At 42.5% G+C, this 19,271-nt stretch overlaps 1 protein-coding gene across 2 annotated transcripts in view; it reads right to left on the bottom strand.

Moving 5' to 3' along the window:
• Positions 1 to 2,155: 2,155 nt before the first annotated feature.
• Positions 2,156 to 19,271, bottom strand: part of RAPGEF6 (Rap guanine nucleotide exchange factor 6) — a 141,549-nt gene continuing 124,433 nt past the window's right edge. For both annotated transcript variants that reach the window (XM_080924158.1, XM_080924159.1), the window contains 6 exons: positions 16,910 to 17,098; positions 15,944 to 16,078; positions 10,169 to 10,397; positions 8,592 to 9,091; positions 6,513 to 6,827; positions 2,156 to 5,168 (listed from right to left, as the gene is read on the bottom strand). In XM_080924158.1, coding sequence (XP_080780284.1) covers positions 5,143 to 5,168; positions 6,513 to 6,827; positions 8,592 to 9,091; positions 10,169 to 10,397; positions 15,944 to 16,078; positions 16,910 to 17,098 — 1,394 coding nt within the window. In that variant the 3' untranslated portion in view covers positions 2,156 to 5,142. The remainder of the gene's footprint in view (positions 5,169 to 6,512; positions 6,828 to 8,591; positions 9,092 to 10,168; positions 10,398 to 15,943; positions 16,079 to 16,909; positions 17,099 to 19,271) is intronic.

Below are 19,271 nucleotides of genomic sequence, written 5' to 3'. Positions count from 1 at the left end.
TCTTAGTTTAACTTACTATTATTATTGTTCTCAATTACCACTAATCGCAATTATTGATATTATTTTTGTCTAACATACCCATCTGAAGGCTGTTCAACTGCTAAGTTTAACAAACGGGAGGCAAAGGCAGGTGGATCTCTGTGAGCTGGAAGCCATAGACTCCACGATAGCATCACAGTTAAGACCATTTCAAAAGTCAATCTTAAAAATTCCATGTATGCATGCATGTGCCATAATACATGCATGTGAGGGGCAGCTTGCAGGACTCAGTTCTCCCGTTTCACCGTGTAGGTTCAATGGCTGAACTCAGATCATCAGGATAGATGGCAAATGTTCTTACTCCCCAAGCCTAATGTAAGCACCAAACCCCAATGTTTAACAAAGCAGATGCTGTTTGGCTATATGGGGCCTATGCTCCTGCCTCATCTCCCAGTGTGCTGGTAGCTTCAGTAGACAAGCACCCCATTTTGATGTGGTCTGGGCTCATCTAGCTCTTACTCCGCAGGTGTTGGAGGTGTTGCCATAGATGTGTTGGATGGACTGGGTCCGTTCCATTCCCACATCTCAACTAGGGAAAGCTCAGCTACTATCACATGCTGGGCAGCTGTAGGATTTAAACTATGAGATCAACATGGAGGCCTGCTGGGGAGGGAGAGATGCTTTCTTCAATAACGTCATTGCTAGTAAGGCAGTTCATGCTGCTGTAGGCAACCCTACTCAAACTGAACAAAAAAAAAGGAACCCAATGTGACCACTCACAACATTGCACTAGACACACGGGCCAGGGTAGTGAGGCAAAGACCGGAAATACGCACCATGAGGATGGGAGGCTGTGAGCATGCTCAGGAGCCCAGTCTTAGGACAAGAGAGACTCCATGAAACAGTATCCCAAAGACCAAGCATTAGCTATACTGGCCAACTGCATCAGACATCATACCTCGAGTAAGGAGCAGACTGGCTGGACTGCTCCTGAGGCCGTCCTTTGGGTGGCTAGCTCTTCTCTCTTCACGAGTTCTCAAGGTGTGCTATGGACTACGCTCATGAGCAACAGGTAACCAACTATGTAAATCACGGTTTGTTACCTAGATCTGCTAACAAATCACAAAGTGGTAGGCGACAGCAAACATGGTTAGTTCTGAGTTCTAAAAGCCCAAACTCAAGGTGAAGGCAGACTTGTTTCCCAAAGAATGCAACACACGGGGTCCCTTGAAACTGCCCATCATTCTTTGTTAGGATGGGAATCTGGAGCCTACAGGTGACGGCTCCCACACGAGAAAACCTACATATATTGAGGGGACCAGGAGACACTTTACTGCCAAGGTCTAGAGTGACCTGAATCTAAAAAAGAAATGGCCACCTGAATATCACCCGAGGCTGGGTAGAGAGACTGCGCAGGCTCACTGGCTGCCAAGGATCCTCACACAGTGAATGCCCTGCTTCCTCTTCTCTGTCGAGTACTGTTACAGCACTTCCTTTCAGGTTCTAGTCTACACTGTGGCTCTGAGGACCTTGATGTGAGCAGAGCTTCTGGAAAGATCATTCTCCGATAAAATGGGACCATGACTTATTTGAGACCATCCTTGGGATGATGCCCTGGTATGAATGAGGCTAATAAGTTCTTTAGGGCCCAAAAGCATCTGTACCAACGGTGAGAGTTTGCCCATCGATATTTCTGTTAGGTAGCAAGTTCAATGGGGTTTAAAGTCATTGTTACTTATTCTGCAACGAAAACCGTATTTTAAATTACAGCAGTTTCACAGATCATATGGCTGACAGCAATAGAAGACTCCTGATTTCTCTGGTGACTTGTGAGGCAACACAGGTCTCGCTGGAATTCTTGTCTAGTTAGGGTGTCCTAGTCTGGCTTCAAACTATCCCTTTAGTGGAAGGTGACTTTGAAATCCTGGTCCTCTTGCCTCCACTTCCCCAGTGCTGAGGCTGTAGCTATGTGCTATAATGTCCACTTTTTGTGGTTCAAGTCATTAAATCCAGGGCTTCGCGCACATTAGGGAGGCAAGCAGTCTGCCAATGAGCCCCCTTGCAGCCTGAACACTCCTGTGGAGTGACCTGGCTGACTGTCCCATGGGCTCTATAGACTTGGGAAGGAAGCACACACAGTTAAAGCACATTCTTTATTGGTTTTGATGTATTAGGAGATGGGGTAATAAATGATACCCTTATATTTTCTTAACCAAAATATAACAAGTATTTACACTCAGTAAAAATACAAAGCATACAGAGGCACTGTCTTTCTAAAAGACATAAGTTTAAGAGGCATCAAAAACTAGGAGACAACATTGCCTGTGACAGGATGCCTTACAATCACTGAATTGTGCAGATACTTGTCACTTGCTCATAGCAACTGTGCAATTTTGTTTTTGATAAACTCACATTTCAATTTTAAAACATCCATCAAGTTCAACTGCATTCATTCTGTACAGTAAAAATAAAGAGACCATTTAAACAACACAAAAGCTCAGGTTCTGACTTGAAGATGTACCTGACTCGGTCTTGGCTGACCCACTGTTTCTGTAGCAGCTGACAGAACGGTGCAAGGACACACTCAATGTCCTTTAGAGCCTTTAGCTCCAAATAACCACAGTTTAAAATCTTTAAGGAAATCTTTTCCTTTTTGTGATTATAAGGAGACCCTTGGTTACTGCTGCTCTTCCAGCTTGGTAGAGATCATGGAGGTAATCAACACATCACCCTCATGGATAATCAATCAGAGGAAATGAAATCTGGTAACTGCAAGTAACCTTTCTGTAGGTAGTGGCTAGATTCACTAGTCTCTAAATGGTTTACTGTGAGATTCTGTTGTGCTGACAGTCTCCTTGGCAGGTGCTGTGCACTGGCCCTTTTAGCAATGTTGCACACTTAGAACAAGGACAGAGGGGGCTTGGAACTGGAGCAAGCATGGGCTTTAAGGCTTCCCTTGCTCTAGTCACATAACAAAGTAAAAAAGACAGACATGATTTTTTCAGTAACTCATATACATCAAACTACAAAGCATTTGGTTTTTATTTTGATCAATATGATCAGTTGGTCTGAACACTCACAGATAAAGCTCAATTAAAACCAAGGCAGCTACACAATGCAGGTTCAAAGCCACAGACTTTTACATCTTTAGGGACCAAGGTAGGCAAGGGTCCATCTGTTTGAAGACCTGGTGGATAAACAGAAGCTGTGCAAACAGCACATTCTTATGGAGCAATGGGTAGAAAATGATGACAGTGAGTACCCAAACCTGAACTAAAAGGGTGGATATAGCAAAAATATTTCTTTTGTTTTGGACATGAAAACAATTTGCAAGCAGGTGAATAAAAAGACTCACAATCAGAAAACAGCACAGTTGATAGGCCAGGTCAGATAAGCATGGCTGTCGGCTGCAGCCGGCACTAAGACTACCTTGCACTTAAAAAGGTCAGGAAGGCCGCGCCTCACCGCACTGCACAGCACCTGGGCTCATGTCTAAGGCTTTTGGGTTAATGTTTCCCCAGGGGAATTTAGCCATTATGTTTCCTAGAGACAGGCATTCTGTGGGAAGACACAATACTGTTATATCTGGAACTGTTCTGACTCTCAAGTGGTTGGACAGGAAGACAGGAAGAGGGCAAGGGAAAGTACAAGCGTGAAAAGGCGGTTGGTCACACGACTGCTCTGTAGCAAAGCTGCCATGCTCAGTGCACTTTCAATGGCTTTGGCTTTTTTTTGTAACTACAGAAGTTTATGAAATTTGCCTTTTTACATTAAGAAGCAAATCAAAACCTTTAAATACATATACAAAATGCTATACTTAATTTGTAAAAATGTGAAAGTTCACTTTATTTAGTAAGCAGTCACTGACTTTGAATTATATACCTAAGAGTGCCATGTCCAGGAGGTCACAAAGGTGTCCATTCCAGGATGGAAGTCTCCTCTGCTATTCTAGCTTCTCTCTCTTATGCAAGTCTGTCTGTTGGTGACTGAGCTCTGTGGAGAGCTCAAAGCTCAAGTTCAATGACTGCACGTGTGGTGGTGTACTGTAAGCCACAGCACAATCCAAGGGAACCTTCAACACTACATCCATGATAATTAAAAAAAATATTTTTCTTTCTTTCTTTTTTTTAAAAACTATTTTGTGTGTGTAGCAGTATTCTGACTGCATGTATGTCTATGTGCCACACGCGTGCAGTGCCTGTGGAGGTCAGACGAGAGTGTCAGACCCGCTGGAGCTGAAGTTATAGGCAGTTGTGAGCCAACATGGGAGTGCTGGAATTAAACTGGGCCCTCTGCAAAAGTATCTTAACCACTGAGCCATCTGTCCAGCTCCTACAATATTTCTTTTAAGCGAGGAACTCCAGACTTGAGTTCTGAAATGTTAGCGTAGGGTTTCTAAGCTCCTTAGAAGCCGTGAGCAGTAGGTTCGTGGTGTCCTCACAATTGGATACAACACGATGTTCATGTCTGAAACACATTCAATGTTAATCTTTCCTCTTTTGGAAATCAGAGTTCATTCCTACACCTGCTTTGCTCTCCTTTCCGGAAGATCACGATGAGCTGGCTGCTTGCACTACACTGCACAGGTGTCTAGTTCCCACCTGAGTGTCTGCTACAATGGTGCCAAACCTCTGTACCTGTGCTGGGATGACGTCTGCTGCTCAGACCACAGGCAGCTTTACAGACGAAGACAAATAACAGCCAACAAGAGCCTTTGAATACAAACAAAACCACAACACTTCAAATAATAAGTTACTTTTCAAATACACAAGACTATCCTTGGTATTGGCAGACATTTTGAATATGTCATTTTAGCCCAAGCTATGGCTTGGAAATAATAATAATAATACCACTATCTTTAAAATGACTCTTGAAAAGAAAAACTTACAGTGATGTACAGGGGACAACTCTGAGCTTGTATGTGGCCCCGAGGCAGGAGTGATGTGCAATGTATAGGCTGAGATCAGGTGCAACACTCAGATAAGGGAACCACACTGCGGGACAGATCAGAGGAAGCACAGCTCGGAAGAGCTCACGCTCAGAGCCCAGTGTGGAAACCTCAGCAGCAGTGGCAGCAGTGAGCTGCTGGCCTTGGCCTGCAGAACCCACGAGCTCCTGTCCATGGTCCTGACTTCCAGTGGTCTCCAACGCACCTTCCAAAGGCTAGACTGCAGACACCTGCTCATTTTCTGAAAACAATGAAGACACAGTTAGCCAGCACATCTACCTGCTAGTGCAGATCAAACAGTAACAGACAGATTACCTGCTACATAAGAAGCTTTCTCTATCTCAACAAATCTTGGTAGATATCCCATCAAGGCCCCATGCTTGACCATAACACGGAATAAAGGCTGATAGAAAACTAGAAATTTTAAAATTCTTTTACACTTATTTTGTGATTTTGTGTGTGTGTGTGTGTGTGTGTGTGTGTGTGTGTGTGTGTGTGTGAAATATCAGAGGACAATTTGTAGAACTGCTTCTCTTCTGGGGATAAAATTTAGGTTATCAGGCTTGGCAGGAAGTGCCTTTACCTCCTGAGCCATCTTACTTGTCTCTGTATAAGTGCGTGCATGTGCACAATCATGTGCACAGGTACATATGTGTGTATGGTGTGTATGTATGTGAATGGGTATATTTGTGGGTATTGATTGGGTGTGTGTGCATGTGTGTGAGTTTATGTGTGTGTGTGAGTACACTGTGTATGGGTGTGTGTGCATGTGTATGGAGACTTGAGGTTGACATCTGATGTCTTAATGGCTGCATCACTATTTCACTTACTTCCTATACCCATACAGGATCGCCTGGTGGCCATGGAGCTTGCTGATCTATCTGACTAGTCTACATAGCCAGCTTGTTCTGGGGACCCCGTCTCTACTTCCCTAGTGCTGGGATTATGGCTGCTCTACTTCCCAAATGTTTTAATGTATCATTTACTACTATACCATTTAGAAGAGTTTATTTTTAATGTAGACACTACTTTTTAAACTTTTGCTACAGTTACAAAATTCATTAAGAGTTTTGGCTTGTCAGAGGAGCTAAGCCAAGAGTGTCTTTAGACAATTCTCTTTTGGTACCTTCTCTCAGAATTCTACTAGAAACTCCTACTGTTTCATTATCAAAGATAATGATACTCCATGAGGTGGCTTCAGAACAGTGGGCACACAGAGACAGCAGTATGATTTTGTGTGTGTGTGTGTGTAAAGTGTTTGTGTGTGGAGGCCAGGGAGTACTTTTTGTGGTGTTGGGTCTCTCCTAGTGTGGGTTTGAGGGCTACAACTCAGGTTGCCAGTGCTCTTGATCGGAGCAATAGAACAATAAATACATTCATATTTTAGTAGTGCTAGAGATTGAATACAGGACTTCATTTGTGTCAGTCACTGAGCTATATTATATATTCCTAGATCCTAGTTAAAAACTACAACACACATTTAAAGAGATTAAAAAACATTAGAGACTATCACAGATACCAGAGTAAAGACCCTTTTATGCTCCACGATCCACTTCAGAGCCATCGAGATAGTTTGTCAACGTACCATCTGCTTCGCTATCTGCATCAGCCACATCTGCTAGTTTGGGATGGGACGGCTGCAAGCTATGCCTTTGAGGCTGGGATCCGATCTTCGAGGGAACCCAGGCCGAGGTGTGGCTACTGGGAGGAGCTGGCGGCAGTCTAGACAGGCTGTTAAGCATCATCTTTGATCTCTGCACTGCCACACTATAGTCTGGAGGTTTTAGGTGCGGGTGGGGTCCTTCCTTTAGGTCCGCTAAAGAAATTCCCAGATATCCTGGAGGAGTGGGAGGTGGCTCCCTATACCTATCACCTTTCTTGGGTGAGGTGACACAGTACACTGGTGTGAAAAAATAAGCAGTGGAAATGTTAATGGAAAAACATAAGAAACAAAGGAAAGAAAACCCCACACTGAACATCACAATGGCAAAAATATAACTTAAAAACAGACAAAATGAATACACTTAAAAACAATGATAGCAAACTAAAAATGTTCTTACAAACACTAATATTTAAACCTATCGGGTAGTTTAGGAAAACTCTACACACGGACAGCTACATGAAGCTGGAGGACAGTGACAGGACACCTCTCCCCAGGCACAGCCCTTGCACCCAACATCTCAATCAAGCCCTCAAGCCTGAAGACAACCAGTCACAAGCACACGTCTGCTGGCTGAAAAGCACCTACTCTGAATCACAGCATTGGCATGTGAGTCACTGTCCTCTGGTGCTCAAGGTGGACATAATCTCAGTCCAGGCATGCAAAGCAAAGAGCTTTCCCAGTTTAGATGAACAAATTCTTTCTGGGATCTTATTTTTGTTTTGAGAAAGGGTCTCTATACAGCCCTGGCTGCCTCTGCCTCCTGGTGTTGAGATTAAAGGCGTGTGTCACCACCCTAGGATCTCACTTCTAACTCCTGTTTTCTGATTAAAGTGTAGAAAAGGTGACCCCCAAGAGGTAACTTTTCTTTTTGTTAAGTGTATAATAAGCCCCTGGAATGGGGCAAAGCTTCCAAAAGCATCAGAACAAGGAAGAAAGAAGTGAAGCCCACTCAACTATCTGTTGATTACAGAAAGGACATTTAAGAAGACTGCCATGCCAACACATGAGCAGAATGGATTTAAGGGGTATTAAATGATCCTCAGATCTACATCTCACATCACACCATCACAAGAGTTTGTCCTTGTGGATTTCTAGTCTTCTACCATTAATGCAATGTCAGGGTTGGAACAGACTTCTGCTTCCATCTGAGGACAAGCGGACATGACTAAGTATGACAGTGGGAAAGTTGTCAAGAGAAGAGAAAAATGGAGAAGGGTTTACCCATATCACCAAGAAGTGAAAGGCATTAAAATTAGCACTCAGAGGGTCCTATGTTTATATATTCCTAGAATCCTAAAAAATCTTAAATAAATCCAAGATACTATAAGATTAGCACATTTGATGGTCATTTCATGTAATAGGAAAGTATTCATGTAGTTCAGGGAATAAACAATTTGATGACTAAGTATACTGCAGAAGCTTACTAGACAGTAACCCTCAAATCAGCTGACACCTGGTGATGTGCACCAGGCTAGGTACACAGAAATGCCTGGGAATGAGTGCAGGGTCTCTGAAGCTAAGACCGGCTTTACCACTGAGCTGGTTCAGTGTTTCAGTGTGCCCCTCTGCCTAAAAGCAAAGGACCTGTTGTTTCTGTCATGTGTACATACATTCCAACAGTGGTCCCAACAACTTAGACCAACACGACCATCTTTTTTTCCCCTGCTCATACTCCTAATGGTTGAGCATCTACTCTGAACTCTACAAAAGGCACCATCGAGGTTTTACCTGTCCGTCTGTGTGTTCCATGTGTATCTGACAGGTGTGTTTTCAGTTAATGTCACTGTCAGTCACTTCTTGCTTTATATATAAATACAAGAACATGCATGACAGAGGAAAAACAAAGCTCTGGAGAAGCCAAAAATTTTTGGGCAATAAATTGTGGAAGGAAGAAAAAAAGCCTAGAGTGAGAAAAATAGTAAAGATAGCCCGATATCTCTTTTTAGGGGGAGGGAGCAAATAATACCTCAACATCAGTGATACAAACAAACTGGCACTTACCAATCAAGCCCTTGTCTGTACTGGAAGTGACAGTTTTATAAACAGGGTCAGTGGTGTCCCTGGGCTCCAAGCCATCAGGTGCCTCTGCTGGTGCACTTTCCAATACCCTCCGCTTAACTGTCCCGTAGTTTGGTTCACATGTGTCAGACAGTGAGCTGGATGAGGCCCAACTCTGCCTCAGCTGGTTCGTCTCTAGGCCTTTGCACTGGCCACAAGTTCTTGAGCAGCCTTTAGGACAGGCACAGGGCTCACAGTCAGTGGGCTCAACTTCAGCAATAGGGTCATCTAAATGCATGTGTCTGTAAGAATTCAGAAAGTCCCAGCTTTTTTGATTTTGAAGGCTTTGGAAGTTGTCATGGGAGCTGCTGGAACAGGAAGTCCAACTGCCCCGACCACTGTCAGCTGCTTCTAGTACAACATGCTCATGAGACATCTCTTCGTTGCTCAGAGAAGATGAGACAGTTACACCCTTGATAAGAGATGGCTTTGACAGCATCCACCTGAAAGTGGGACAGACAGATGAACAACGAGTAATCTGGTGGCGTACTGGAGACTCCCCAGCACATGTCCCTCCTACAAGCGATCAGAACACACCCGAATCCTTAGCTAGGTAGGCAATGTCTCCTCTAAGAAATCCTGACTGACTTTAAATAAAAATACAAGATGAAATTTGAAATGAATGGAAAAGTATGCCTTTGTAAACACACTGCTCCCCCAATGTGGAAAATCCAGCATTTTTAAGCTGAGGGGCCATTTTTTTTTTCCTCCACAAACATTTGAAGTTAACTATGCCAGCAAGTCAACACCTTCCCAAAGTGCCTAGCACACAGATTTACAGCAAGGTTTCCAAACATGGATGCCATGTGGCCAACAGTGTACTTCTGTACAGTCTGGGATAGAGGTGGCTTCTGTATATTTAAGGTTCCCTTTCTGTTCAACCTGCAGCATGCATGTTGGTACTAATAGCTAAATACCACAATACGAAATCTGTAAAAGAATATAAATTAAATATGCTTATAAATACACGGTGAGGCATTTTTATTACTTTTTTTCAAACTCAACTGTGCTTTTCCTGAATGCCAATTTTTCTTTTTTGGAAGACAACATAGTCTCAATGTCAAAAGGCTAGACATGGGAATAAAGACCAAGGCCTGGTCCTGCTCTCCTAGCTCCTGTATTGTGCTAGACATACAAGCTAGACTGGAAGTCTGTTGTATGATACAATCTTTCTCCAAGAGTTACATCTCTAGTAACAACAGCAGGCACACAGAGCGACAAGATACATGGCAGAGCAGAAAGTAACATGAATAAAGAGAACTCGGAGGCAGAGGCAGGTGGATCTCTGTGAGTTCGAGGACAGCCAGGTACACAGAGAAACTATCTCAAGAAACAAAAACAGTAAAAAAAAAAAAAGAGGGGGTTATCTGTGTATCTTTCAAGTGTATGTATTTCTGAACTCAGTGTGTACGAAGGGCATAGACAGCCTCATACTCTCCCAGTGTGCCACAGACCTGAGCTACTGGGGGAGGAGGGTGCAAGTCGGGCTCTGAGACAGGAACACAGACATGGACGTTTACCCATGAGCAAGCTGACTGTGGTCTGAGATCCCGGAAGGGTGATCTGTCTTTTCCAGTGCCCCCATGGGCTCAGGAACTGCTAGACTGTGGGTGGAACAACGTTCATCCTGCCCAGCTGCAGACATGGAGTCAACAGAACCGTTGCTCACAATGCTGGACCGAGAGGAGATTTCACTGTGGCTGGAGTCAGACAAGTTGTCACATTTACTTGATGGTGTGATTATATAACCTGAATGAGAAAGGAATACCAATCAAACTTCAAAATAAGGGGACATACTGGGGCAGCCATGGGAGACCAAGAAAAAAAATGAAGGACAAAAAACAAAATAGGAAATGTCAGGATTCATGCTTGAGGATGTAAGGACGGCATTTCTCCATCTTTCCCCATATAGCCATTCGCCTACATCCACACCTATACCCACAGAACTCCACATTGCAGAAAAAAGTCAAACTCTAGTATGACTGTCCCAGACTCACATACTTTCCAATTTTCAATAAAACAAGAGCAATGAATGCATTATAAACATTAACAACTACACACAGTACACTTTTCAACCTTTGACATAAAATATTTCATGGCCCACCCTGTGGAAGCCATGGGAGGGCCCAAATAACTATATTTGAAAATCTTCCAAGTGTATACACTTACCTCAGATATTCTACTGACTCTACCCAAGTCTTTCCCAGATATAGACCCACTATTTTGTCAACCATTTGTGGTGCTTCTAGGAATACAAGTTAGCTATTCTTGTAGAGGTTGCAGCGAGAGCTCCAGTTCTGGTTTTGTGTGCACACACAGATTAATGGTGTATGTATATGTTCATGTGGGCATGTGTGTAAGTCAGAGGTTGATATGTTTTCCTTGAGCGCTCTCTACCTTATTTTTTGAAGACACTGAATCAGATAGCTAGCCAGAGAGAGCCCAGGTAAGCTCTCACCTCTAGCTCCCTGACCCAAGCTAGGGTTACAGAATGCACAACGGACTTTTACCTAGATGCAGGGGATAGGGATTCAGGCATCCACACTTAAAGGTCTTCTGAGCTCTGTTTCAGCTTCTTTAAACAAAGTGTTTTAGATTTGGACATGACTGATCTTGTTAAGCATTAGCTGAGCACAGTGCATGGCCATGAAAGACCTGTCTGTTTGGAGGGATAAAAGGTAGGGATGGAGTGAGATGAAGGATCCAAAACCACATCTACAGTACGATGGCTAAATGTACAAAGTGTTGATAAGAGAAACCATTCGCAGGGCAGAGTGAGGCCTGACAGGTCACACGACTCTTGGATCAACTTTCAAAACATCACTAAAGTAGAAATGGAGGCTCTTTGTATGTTTCTGATTCTCAGTAACACAAAGAGGAAGACAGCAACCTAAGTGCTAGGGTCTCTCCAGGCCTTAAGGATTTTAGCATGTGTGACTAAATTTACTGAAGGAAAAATGGCCATGAAGCAACATTTTTTTGAGAGGTGCCATTGATCATTTTATAGAAAAATCTAGATCCAGAAATGTAGACAGACAAGTCAGTGGTTCTGACTTTCACAGCACAGCCTGTGTTTGACTGTCAGTGTCACCAGCGCTGTGAAGTGATTATTCAGTTCTTAAGAAGACTAAGACAATAAATATGTCGGGGGGGGGGGGGATCAAACCAGCTAACCATCTACTTCCAAAGAGAATCGCTGTCCTTCTCACTGTACTGAATGGACTTGTTCACTTTTTCAAATCAATTTGAGCATTATGTTTGCTACACCACAATTTCTCAAAGGTACTGATACTAAGAATTGCCTGGAACATTTATTAAATTACATACACATCTGGCACCCATTTAAATTTATGAGATCTGGGGTGGGACACGGTAATTTTACTTAAGTTTCCAGATGAACCTGCTGGGGTAACTGCCCTCTTGGCTTACAGTTTTGTTTTTATTATGGGGGGTGGGGGTGGGGGTAGGAAAATGGAAAGTTGAGGTAGTAAGATGGCAAACAGCTTCCTAAGAAGCTTTCTCTGATAATTTCACTCAGTCTCAGCTGCTACCAGAAGAAAATACAGCAAGTACAGAAAACAAGTGGATAAAATTTACTAACCCAACACAGTGGTCAGAGAACATATGTACAAGTGAGGCACAGTAAATCAGTATTTCTTTGCTGTTAGAAGATCTACAGTATGTATAAAATGCTTAATAGTACTTACTACATCGTCTGCCCAATGTCTGACAGATGGCTGAGTTCGAGCTACATTTACATGAATAACTTAAGACAAGTTTAACACTAATATGAGATAAGGAACTTTTCAGAGAGTCTTTCTCCTTTTAGTCTTGAGCCGCGTACAGAAGCAGCTCAGCGAGGCACTGTGGCTTTGGCTACTCGAGTCGTAGGTGGCATTCCCTCTCTCCTCTGTGATGTTGCTTCCAACACCCTTCACTTTCTCACAGCTGTCTGTAGCTTGATTGTGATGTGCATCCTCTTTCTGGTTGTTGACTAGTCTCTCCCTTGAAAGCGTTCTCTCCCTAAATCTTCTAAACGGGGATGTCATCCTTCTCCTGGTAGTGTCCTCACACCTTGTCCTGTCTCTATTCTCCTCAGTGGCCTTCTTGGTCCTGTCTGTCCTTTTGGCTGTGCTCCCAGTAATCTGAAGGATTTTCTTTTGCAAGTAAACCCCACCTATTCCGGGGCAGCTCTGGCCACTGATCTTGGTGCTGGACTCACGGGGAGGGGATGAGGAAGACCCTGAGAGACGCAGCAGGATGCTGTGATCAGATAGGACACTGCCAACTGGAGGGAGAGATGCAAAAACCCTGACATGGTCAATTAGTTCTTTTCAACTAGTCACAATTAGCTTGGTTTACATAACATTTCACTATTTAAAAATTTTATCATCTTGACAACATCTAAGGAACTGAACTATAATAACAGTTTTTAAAAAATAAATCAAGAAACTATGGAACTATAGCTACTGTACAGCATAAATATCTCTGTCACTACAGGACAAGTGGATAGACATTACCTTGCTCAGAACACGTTGACAAAAAATTCTGAAAGCAAGCCATATTGGTAAAAATTACAAAGAAAACTATGACAACAATAACTGGTGACTCGAACCATTCCTTAAAAGAAACAATGCTTTAGAATGTTCAGGAGATTTTAATTTAAAAAAGCTCACTAAAACCAAATAGGACATACACAGTACCAAGTGTACCTTTATAAAGCAATGTTTCTGATGCATGTGGGGCTTCAAGACCCTGCAGTGCGTACGAGTTTGCGTGTGTGTGTGTGTGTGTGTGTGTGTGTGTGTGTGTGTGTGCGTGTGTGCATGCGTGTAGGTGCACCAGGGGAGGTCAGAAGACAGGCTAAGAGGTGCTCTCCCTGAGGAGAAGCTCCTCTCCAGTCCCTGCTACCACACCTGACATTTTACATGGTGCTAGGGATGAACCTAGCAAGTATTCATACTTTGCATAGTAGGTGATTTATTGACTGAGCCATCTCCCCAACTCCTGGCTTCTAAATTCTTGTTTAAATTCTCCTTATGGAAATATGAAAGTTACCTTATTTGTGATGAGAAAACCTAATTCCAAAGTTTAGCAGGAGCTGAAACTAGATGAACAACGAACTTGTACTACACAGGTTCTACCACCACTAGTGTGCACCTGGTTGTGGAAATAATAGGTACTGAGGTGGGTTGGGTTTTTCTTTTGTTTTTGGAAAGGTCTCAGTGTGTAGTTCTAAGTGGCTACAAACTTGCTATAGCCCCAAGGACGTCCTAGAAGGCATGTCAGATCCTCCTGCCTCAGCTGGCTAAGCGCTGCTGGTTTTACAGCTATGTACCACTCACTATGCCTGGCTGTCTTGATGGGGTCTTAAAATATTTAACAATGATTTTTGAAATTCTTTTTGAAGAAATTCTTCAAGTTTCTAAAAACACTTATATCAGGCCCACACTTATAAACATCATGGTCAACTGTAAGCCACACACTGAAAGTCAACAGAGAAAAGGAGAATTTACACCAGTGTAAGAATAGTCTTTTGGACTGGTGTCCCAGCACTTGGGAGGCAGGTGGATCTCAGTCCCAGCCTGACCTACATAGCAAGTTCCAGAAAGAAAAAAGAGTTTATTTTTCTTGGGATATTCTTACCCATAATATTTCTTCCCAAGTCATAGTAAGCACAAACCACACTCAGATCTAGCAGCTTTTTCCTTACAGAAATGTATGTGCAGTTTCCAAACTCCGGCCCTGCACATCTCACCACCTTCCTGACTACAGGCTGGGCTGCTACTTCTAGAGATCTGATGAAGGCATTCTGGACCATCAGCTCACATGGACAAAGAGAAGACATAGGCCTCTGTGTCCTACAGAGAGAGTATATAATAAACTGCTTTATGAATATACCTGCTATACGTATTCCTGCTATGTCCTATTTGATTTTCATGAACCACTCCTTAGTCAAATCTCAGCTACCTGAGGGGAGAAAAGGTTGGGGAGTAAATGAACTGTGCCACCCTGGAAAACAGCCAGAAAAGGGACATTTGAATGTATTAATTACTTACCACACATAGAAATAACATTTATGTTAAACTGTGTACACAGACCCTAAGACAAAGGTCTTTCTGGACATTATGAACAAGTCATAAATGGTAACAAAGACGTAACAGGCAGCGTCAGCCTCAGGTGTTACCATCACCTCCTGCAGCTGGCACACTCCTGAGGAGTGAAACTTAGATCTCAGGAAGGGAATGAGCTGAGGAACTCCAACAGCCAGGACGGCCAAACTCAAGTCTCCCTTCTGGCCACACAAGGTCCTCTACTGGAATTATATAAAGTGTTCTTTTCTTTAACACTCGCAAAGGAGCCAGGACTAGGGTGCCCTTTCTCTGTTATAGGTTCAGAGTGTGGAAGACCAGAGTAAGAAACACATATTCTTTAGCAGGCCTAACGTGGTCAACAGCATGTGGCACCTCAATAGTTGTTTAGTCAAGAAAATCCCCAATTTGATTCATGAAAACACATGTAAAGAATCAGGATTTATAACTTTTTTTTTCTGGTTTTGTGTAAATGTAAAAGCCCCAAAACATAGATTATTTTAAATCCCCATCAATAAGAGAAACAGAAGAAACCAAAAGGAGCAACCTAAATATTTCTTTCTTTTTATTTTTCAAGACAGAAAGGTTTGAAAACCCTGGCTGTCCTGGAACTCGCAGAGCCGCGCTCTGCAGCCTGAGTGCTTGGGTTAAAGGGTTATACCACCATGTGCAGTCAGCATTTGTATCTTTTCCTACATTTTGTACTGGACAAAAACAAAAGAAAAACTTGTTTTGTGGGGAGCTGGGTTTCAGGCCTTGAACCTATCTATTATGTAGTAAGTGACAACCTGGACCCTTGGCCTTCTCTTCCCTAGTGCTGGGATGACAGGGGGCACCATCACATCCAGTGTAAATACGATTTCTTGTAGAATTTTATTTGCAAATTCTCCACAGTAATGTTCAGTTATATGAAACTGGAAAGATGGCATTGAATACTAGCACAGACCAAAACGACTGTGATTTATGCTCTCATTTCTATCCATGCTTGCCCTCTTTGAAATAGCTGAGAATCATGCTTCCAATACTAGAGACCTACTTACTTGAGAACACCTGAAAAATGTTTGAACAATTCAGTGTGAAATATTAATTCAAAACTAGGCCATAGCATTTTCACCTTTCTGCTATTTGCTTATAGATGGAAAGAAAACTATGAGGAAGTGCTATTTGGTCTGAGAAGAATTAGAGGGAAACATTCCTTCTTACCTTTTCGAGGAGAGCTCTGAGGAGAAGCAGGAGGACTAGAGTGCAGAGAGGATGCTACAGAAATAGTGTCTTCTGTGTGTTTCTTACCACTCACGTCTTCAGCCGGCCCTAAACCTTTCGGAGGCAAACTTGTACCTAAAAATAAATGAATAGACAGACAAACAAACAAACAAGCAAACAATGAAAATATATAGTTGTCTAAATCACGAGTCACTAAAGACAATGGCTGGTAGTGTCAGTGAAGACACAGAAGTGCAGTCAGGGACTTGAGTGTCTAGGAAATGTCAGAGGCCTCATCTCTACAGTATTTGTTGGCCAGTACAGCCCAGATTAACAAGGCTATTTGCTTTATGGTACGGTGTTCTAACCCTCACAAATGGTACAGTGTTCTAACCCTCACAATTATGTGGGGTGCAAGTACAGTCACCACCTGAGTTACATCTCTGCTGTGGGTATGCACATGAGGCTGCAGGGCTACCAGGCTAGCCCATTTCAAGAGCACTTATTACAGAACATAAGTAAGCAACAGATAGGAAAATGACACGGTGCTCCTAAAAACATTCTTGGGAAGTTCTATCCTACACTAACTAGCTGTTGAGTAGAGGAGAGATTCAGAAATGGTTCCAGCCCACTCATTTATTACAGTTTCTAAGAAGTCAATGAATTTCAGACTACTCATAGCTTTCTGAGGCTTACATCTGTAGTCTCTGAAATACAGCTTTGAATGGACTTCAGCTTGATGTGTTACCTAAGATTTGATGTACATATTCAGGGCGTATAGTGTGTAAGGCTGATAAACAGAGTTTAGTAGTATAGAAGCCCCACAACGACGAGTATTTAAACATGCTCTCATCAAATATGTTGAAGCAAAACGTCAAGCCTTTTTAACTCATGATGCCACGACCATATTCTTGTTAGCACTTAGGAAATTAAGAGTAAAATGAGTTTAGGGTTATGAGCACTCACTCAGCACATGGTCTCTGGCTTGTCCTTTCTTCCGGATGGGGTGCAAGTTAACTGCTGGCACCGGAAGCACCTGGCTCACTCTGTGTGGCTGATGTAGGTGGACTTTAGCTGTCTGGCCAACTGACCTCAATGGCACAGGAGACATCTCAGATGATTTGGCTGACCTTTTTTCAGTTAAGTTCTTTGTCACTACAAGGAAAAAGAGAATAGTCAGGTAATTGCAAAATTTTAAGACAAGATTATTAGCAATGACAAGTAGCTGCTTTAAAAGTATACAGTTTTATACAGAAGAAATTATTAAAGACCTATTTTCATAAAAAAATTTAAACTCTGAAACTGTGGTGGAATAAGCTGTTTGCTTCTTAAATTCTTGAACCATTATCGTTATCTGAGGTCAAGTCACTCTCTTACATCTATGTGACTGAAATTCTCTCACTAGATCAACACAGGTGTGCGGCCAGCCATTCTCTAGATGACAGCAGACTGAGCACTGACGTGGAAATGTAACCCCCTAACCTTCCTTTTCCGTATGTCCACACACCTCCATCTCTCCGGACTCTCAAGAGCGAGGTCTGTAGAGCACGCCTCCACCGTCTACTTTCCCACTCTTCGAAGCCAGAGGCTTCACATTTCTATCAAGTCAGCCTTTGCTCTGCTTTGGTGTCAGTGCAAGCACACCCCACTAATTTTCCTTGGTAGAAATATTGAATGTGGGTTTTTTTTTTTTTTTTTTTTTTTTTTTTTTTTTTTGGATACTAGCTTAATCCTCACTCTTTTGAAACAGGTCTTAACTATGTAGCTCACGCTGGCCGTGTACATATACTATCCTGTCTCAGTCTCTCAAGTACTGTGAGTGCTAAAGTTATGTTTTAAATATTAATTACTGTGCCTAAGAGATCTATTAAAAAAAAACTGCCTCTAACCTGTCAACACCACTTGTCCAAGGACAGATAACGTCCCAGAATACTGGAAGCTGTTCATGTACCAAACCATGCATTCACTTCTGTAAACAAGGTTTCCACCAACTGCACAGAAAGTGTTTGATCACATATAGGTAGGAGGTGCCTTGGTATCAAGTACATTAGGATGTATGCTTGTCCACAAAGTACAAATTGTGGGTTTTGCCTTTTTAAACACCTCACTAACATAATTTGAAGCCATTTTCTGGGAATCCTGGGTATGGGCCAGTGTCCATTGTCCTGGTCATTATTTAATGAAACTTGCTTCAAATTTGGCTTAGAAATTGTGATGATGCTCTTATTTTTGTCTGGTGGGAAGAACATACCACTATGTCTGACTCTTGCTAATATACAATACACTGAGTGACTATCTTTACCCAGTATTTAAAACTCACTGTGAAGCCAGTAGCTGTTTCTCTGTTCTACTCAGCTTGCTGGCTGTTACATTACGATGGAGCCAACACATTTATCAAGCTTTAGGTCAATACACAAAGAATACCTACCATTCCCTTCTGTCCACAGAAAACTTGCAATTTCACTGTGCTTCTTATTACATTTAATTTATCGTTTAATAGTATTTTCTTTCAACTTCACTTCCTGTAACTCACAATTTTCTTAACCCAGAGACATGTGTTTTGAAGCCTGTACTTAAAAAAGGCAGCACTGGTCAGGGTGTTCCTTGATACAGTACTGACTGAGCAGAACAGTAGTGGGCAGGTGGAGAAAATCTCTTCCACAATGTCAGGACGTGTCTACTTTCCCTTGTATCTTACTAGCAAAAAACTGCTAGTGTTTTAATCAAATTCCTAAACTCTGTAGTTAGTAATTTTAGCCTAGCACTGATGTCACTTCTCATCTAAAGGCGAGGGCAACAATGTTCTCAAATAGTATTTTCTCTAATGTTCCAGTAAAAAAAAGTTTATTCCTATGTTGTATATGGGTGTTTTTTCTGCATGCATGTTTGTGCACCATGTATTTGGAGTGCCCATGGAGTCTAGAAGAGGGCATTAGATCCTGGGGAATTGGGATTAGACAACTGTGGGACACCATATAAGTGTTGGAAACTGACCTCAGGTTCTGTGAGAGCAGCAAGTGCCTTAACACCTGAGCTAGTTCTCTCCAGTGACTGTGTATTATATCACCCCCATTTAAAAATTTCATTAATGTTCTTTTTGTTAAAAAGAAAAGAAGAAAGACAGACAGACAGACAGACAGAAAGTAAGTTTCTCTGTGTAGCCCTGGAGGTACTTGAACTCAGAGATCTGCCTGCCTCTGCCTGCCAAGTGCACCTCCACTGCCAGGCAATGCTCCAATTTTTAAAACCTTATTTATAAAGCCTTTAGAAGAACAACTATTCACTCCTCTCCCTCCTTCAGAATGATGTAAGGGCTGCATGGGACTCA

The sequence above is a fragment of the Micromys minutus genome (assembly GCF_963924665.1).
Source record: "Micromys minutus genome assembly, chromosome: 10".
NCBI classification, from domain to species: domain Eukaryota; kingdom Metazoa; phylum Chordata; class Mammalia; order Rodentia; family Muridae; genus Micromys; species Micromys minutus.
This window is presented reverse-complemented; position numbering and strand designations above follow the sequence as displayed.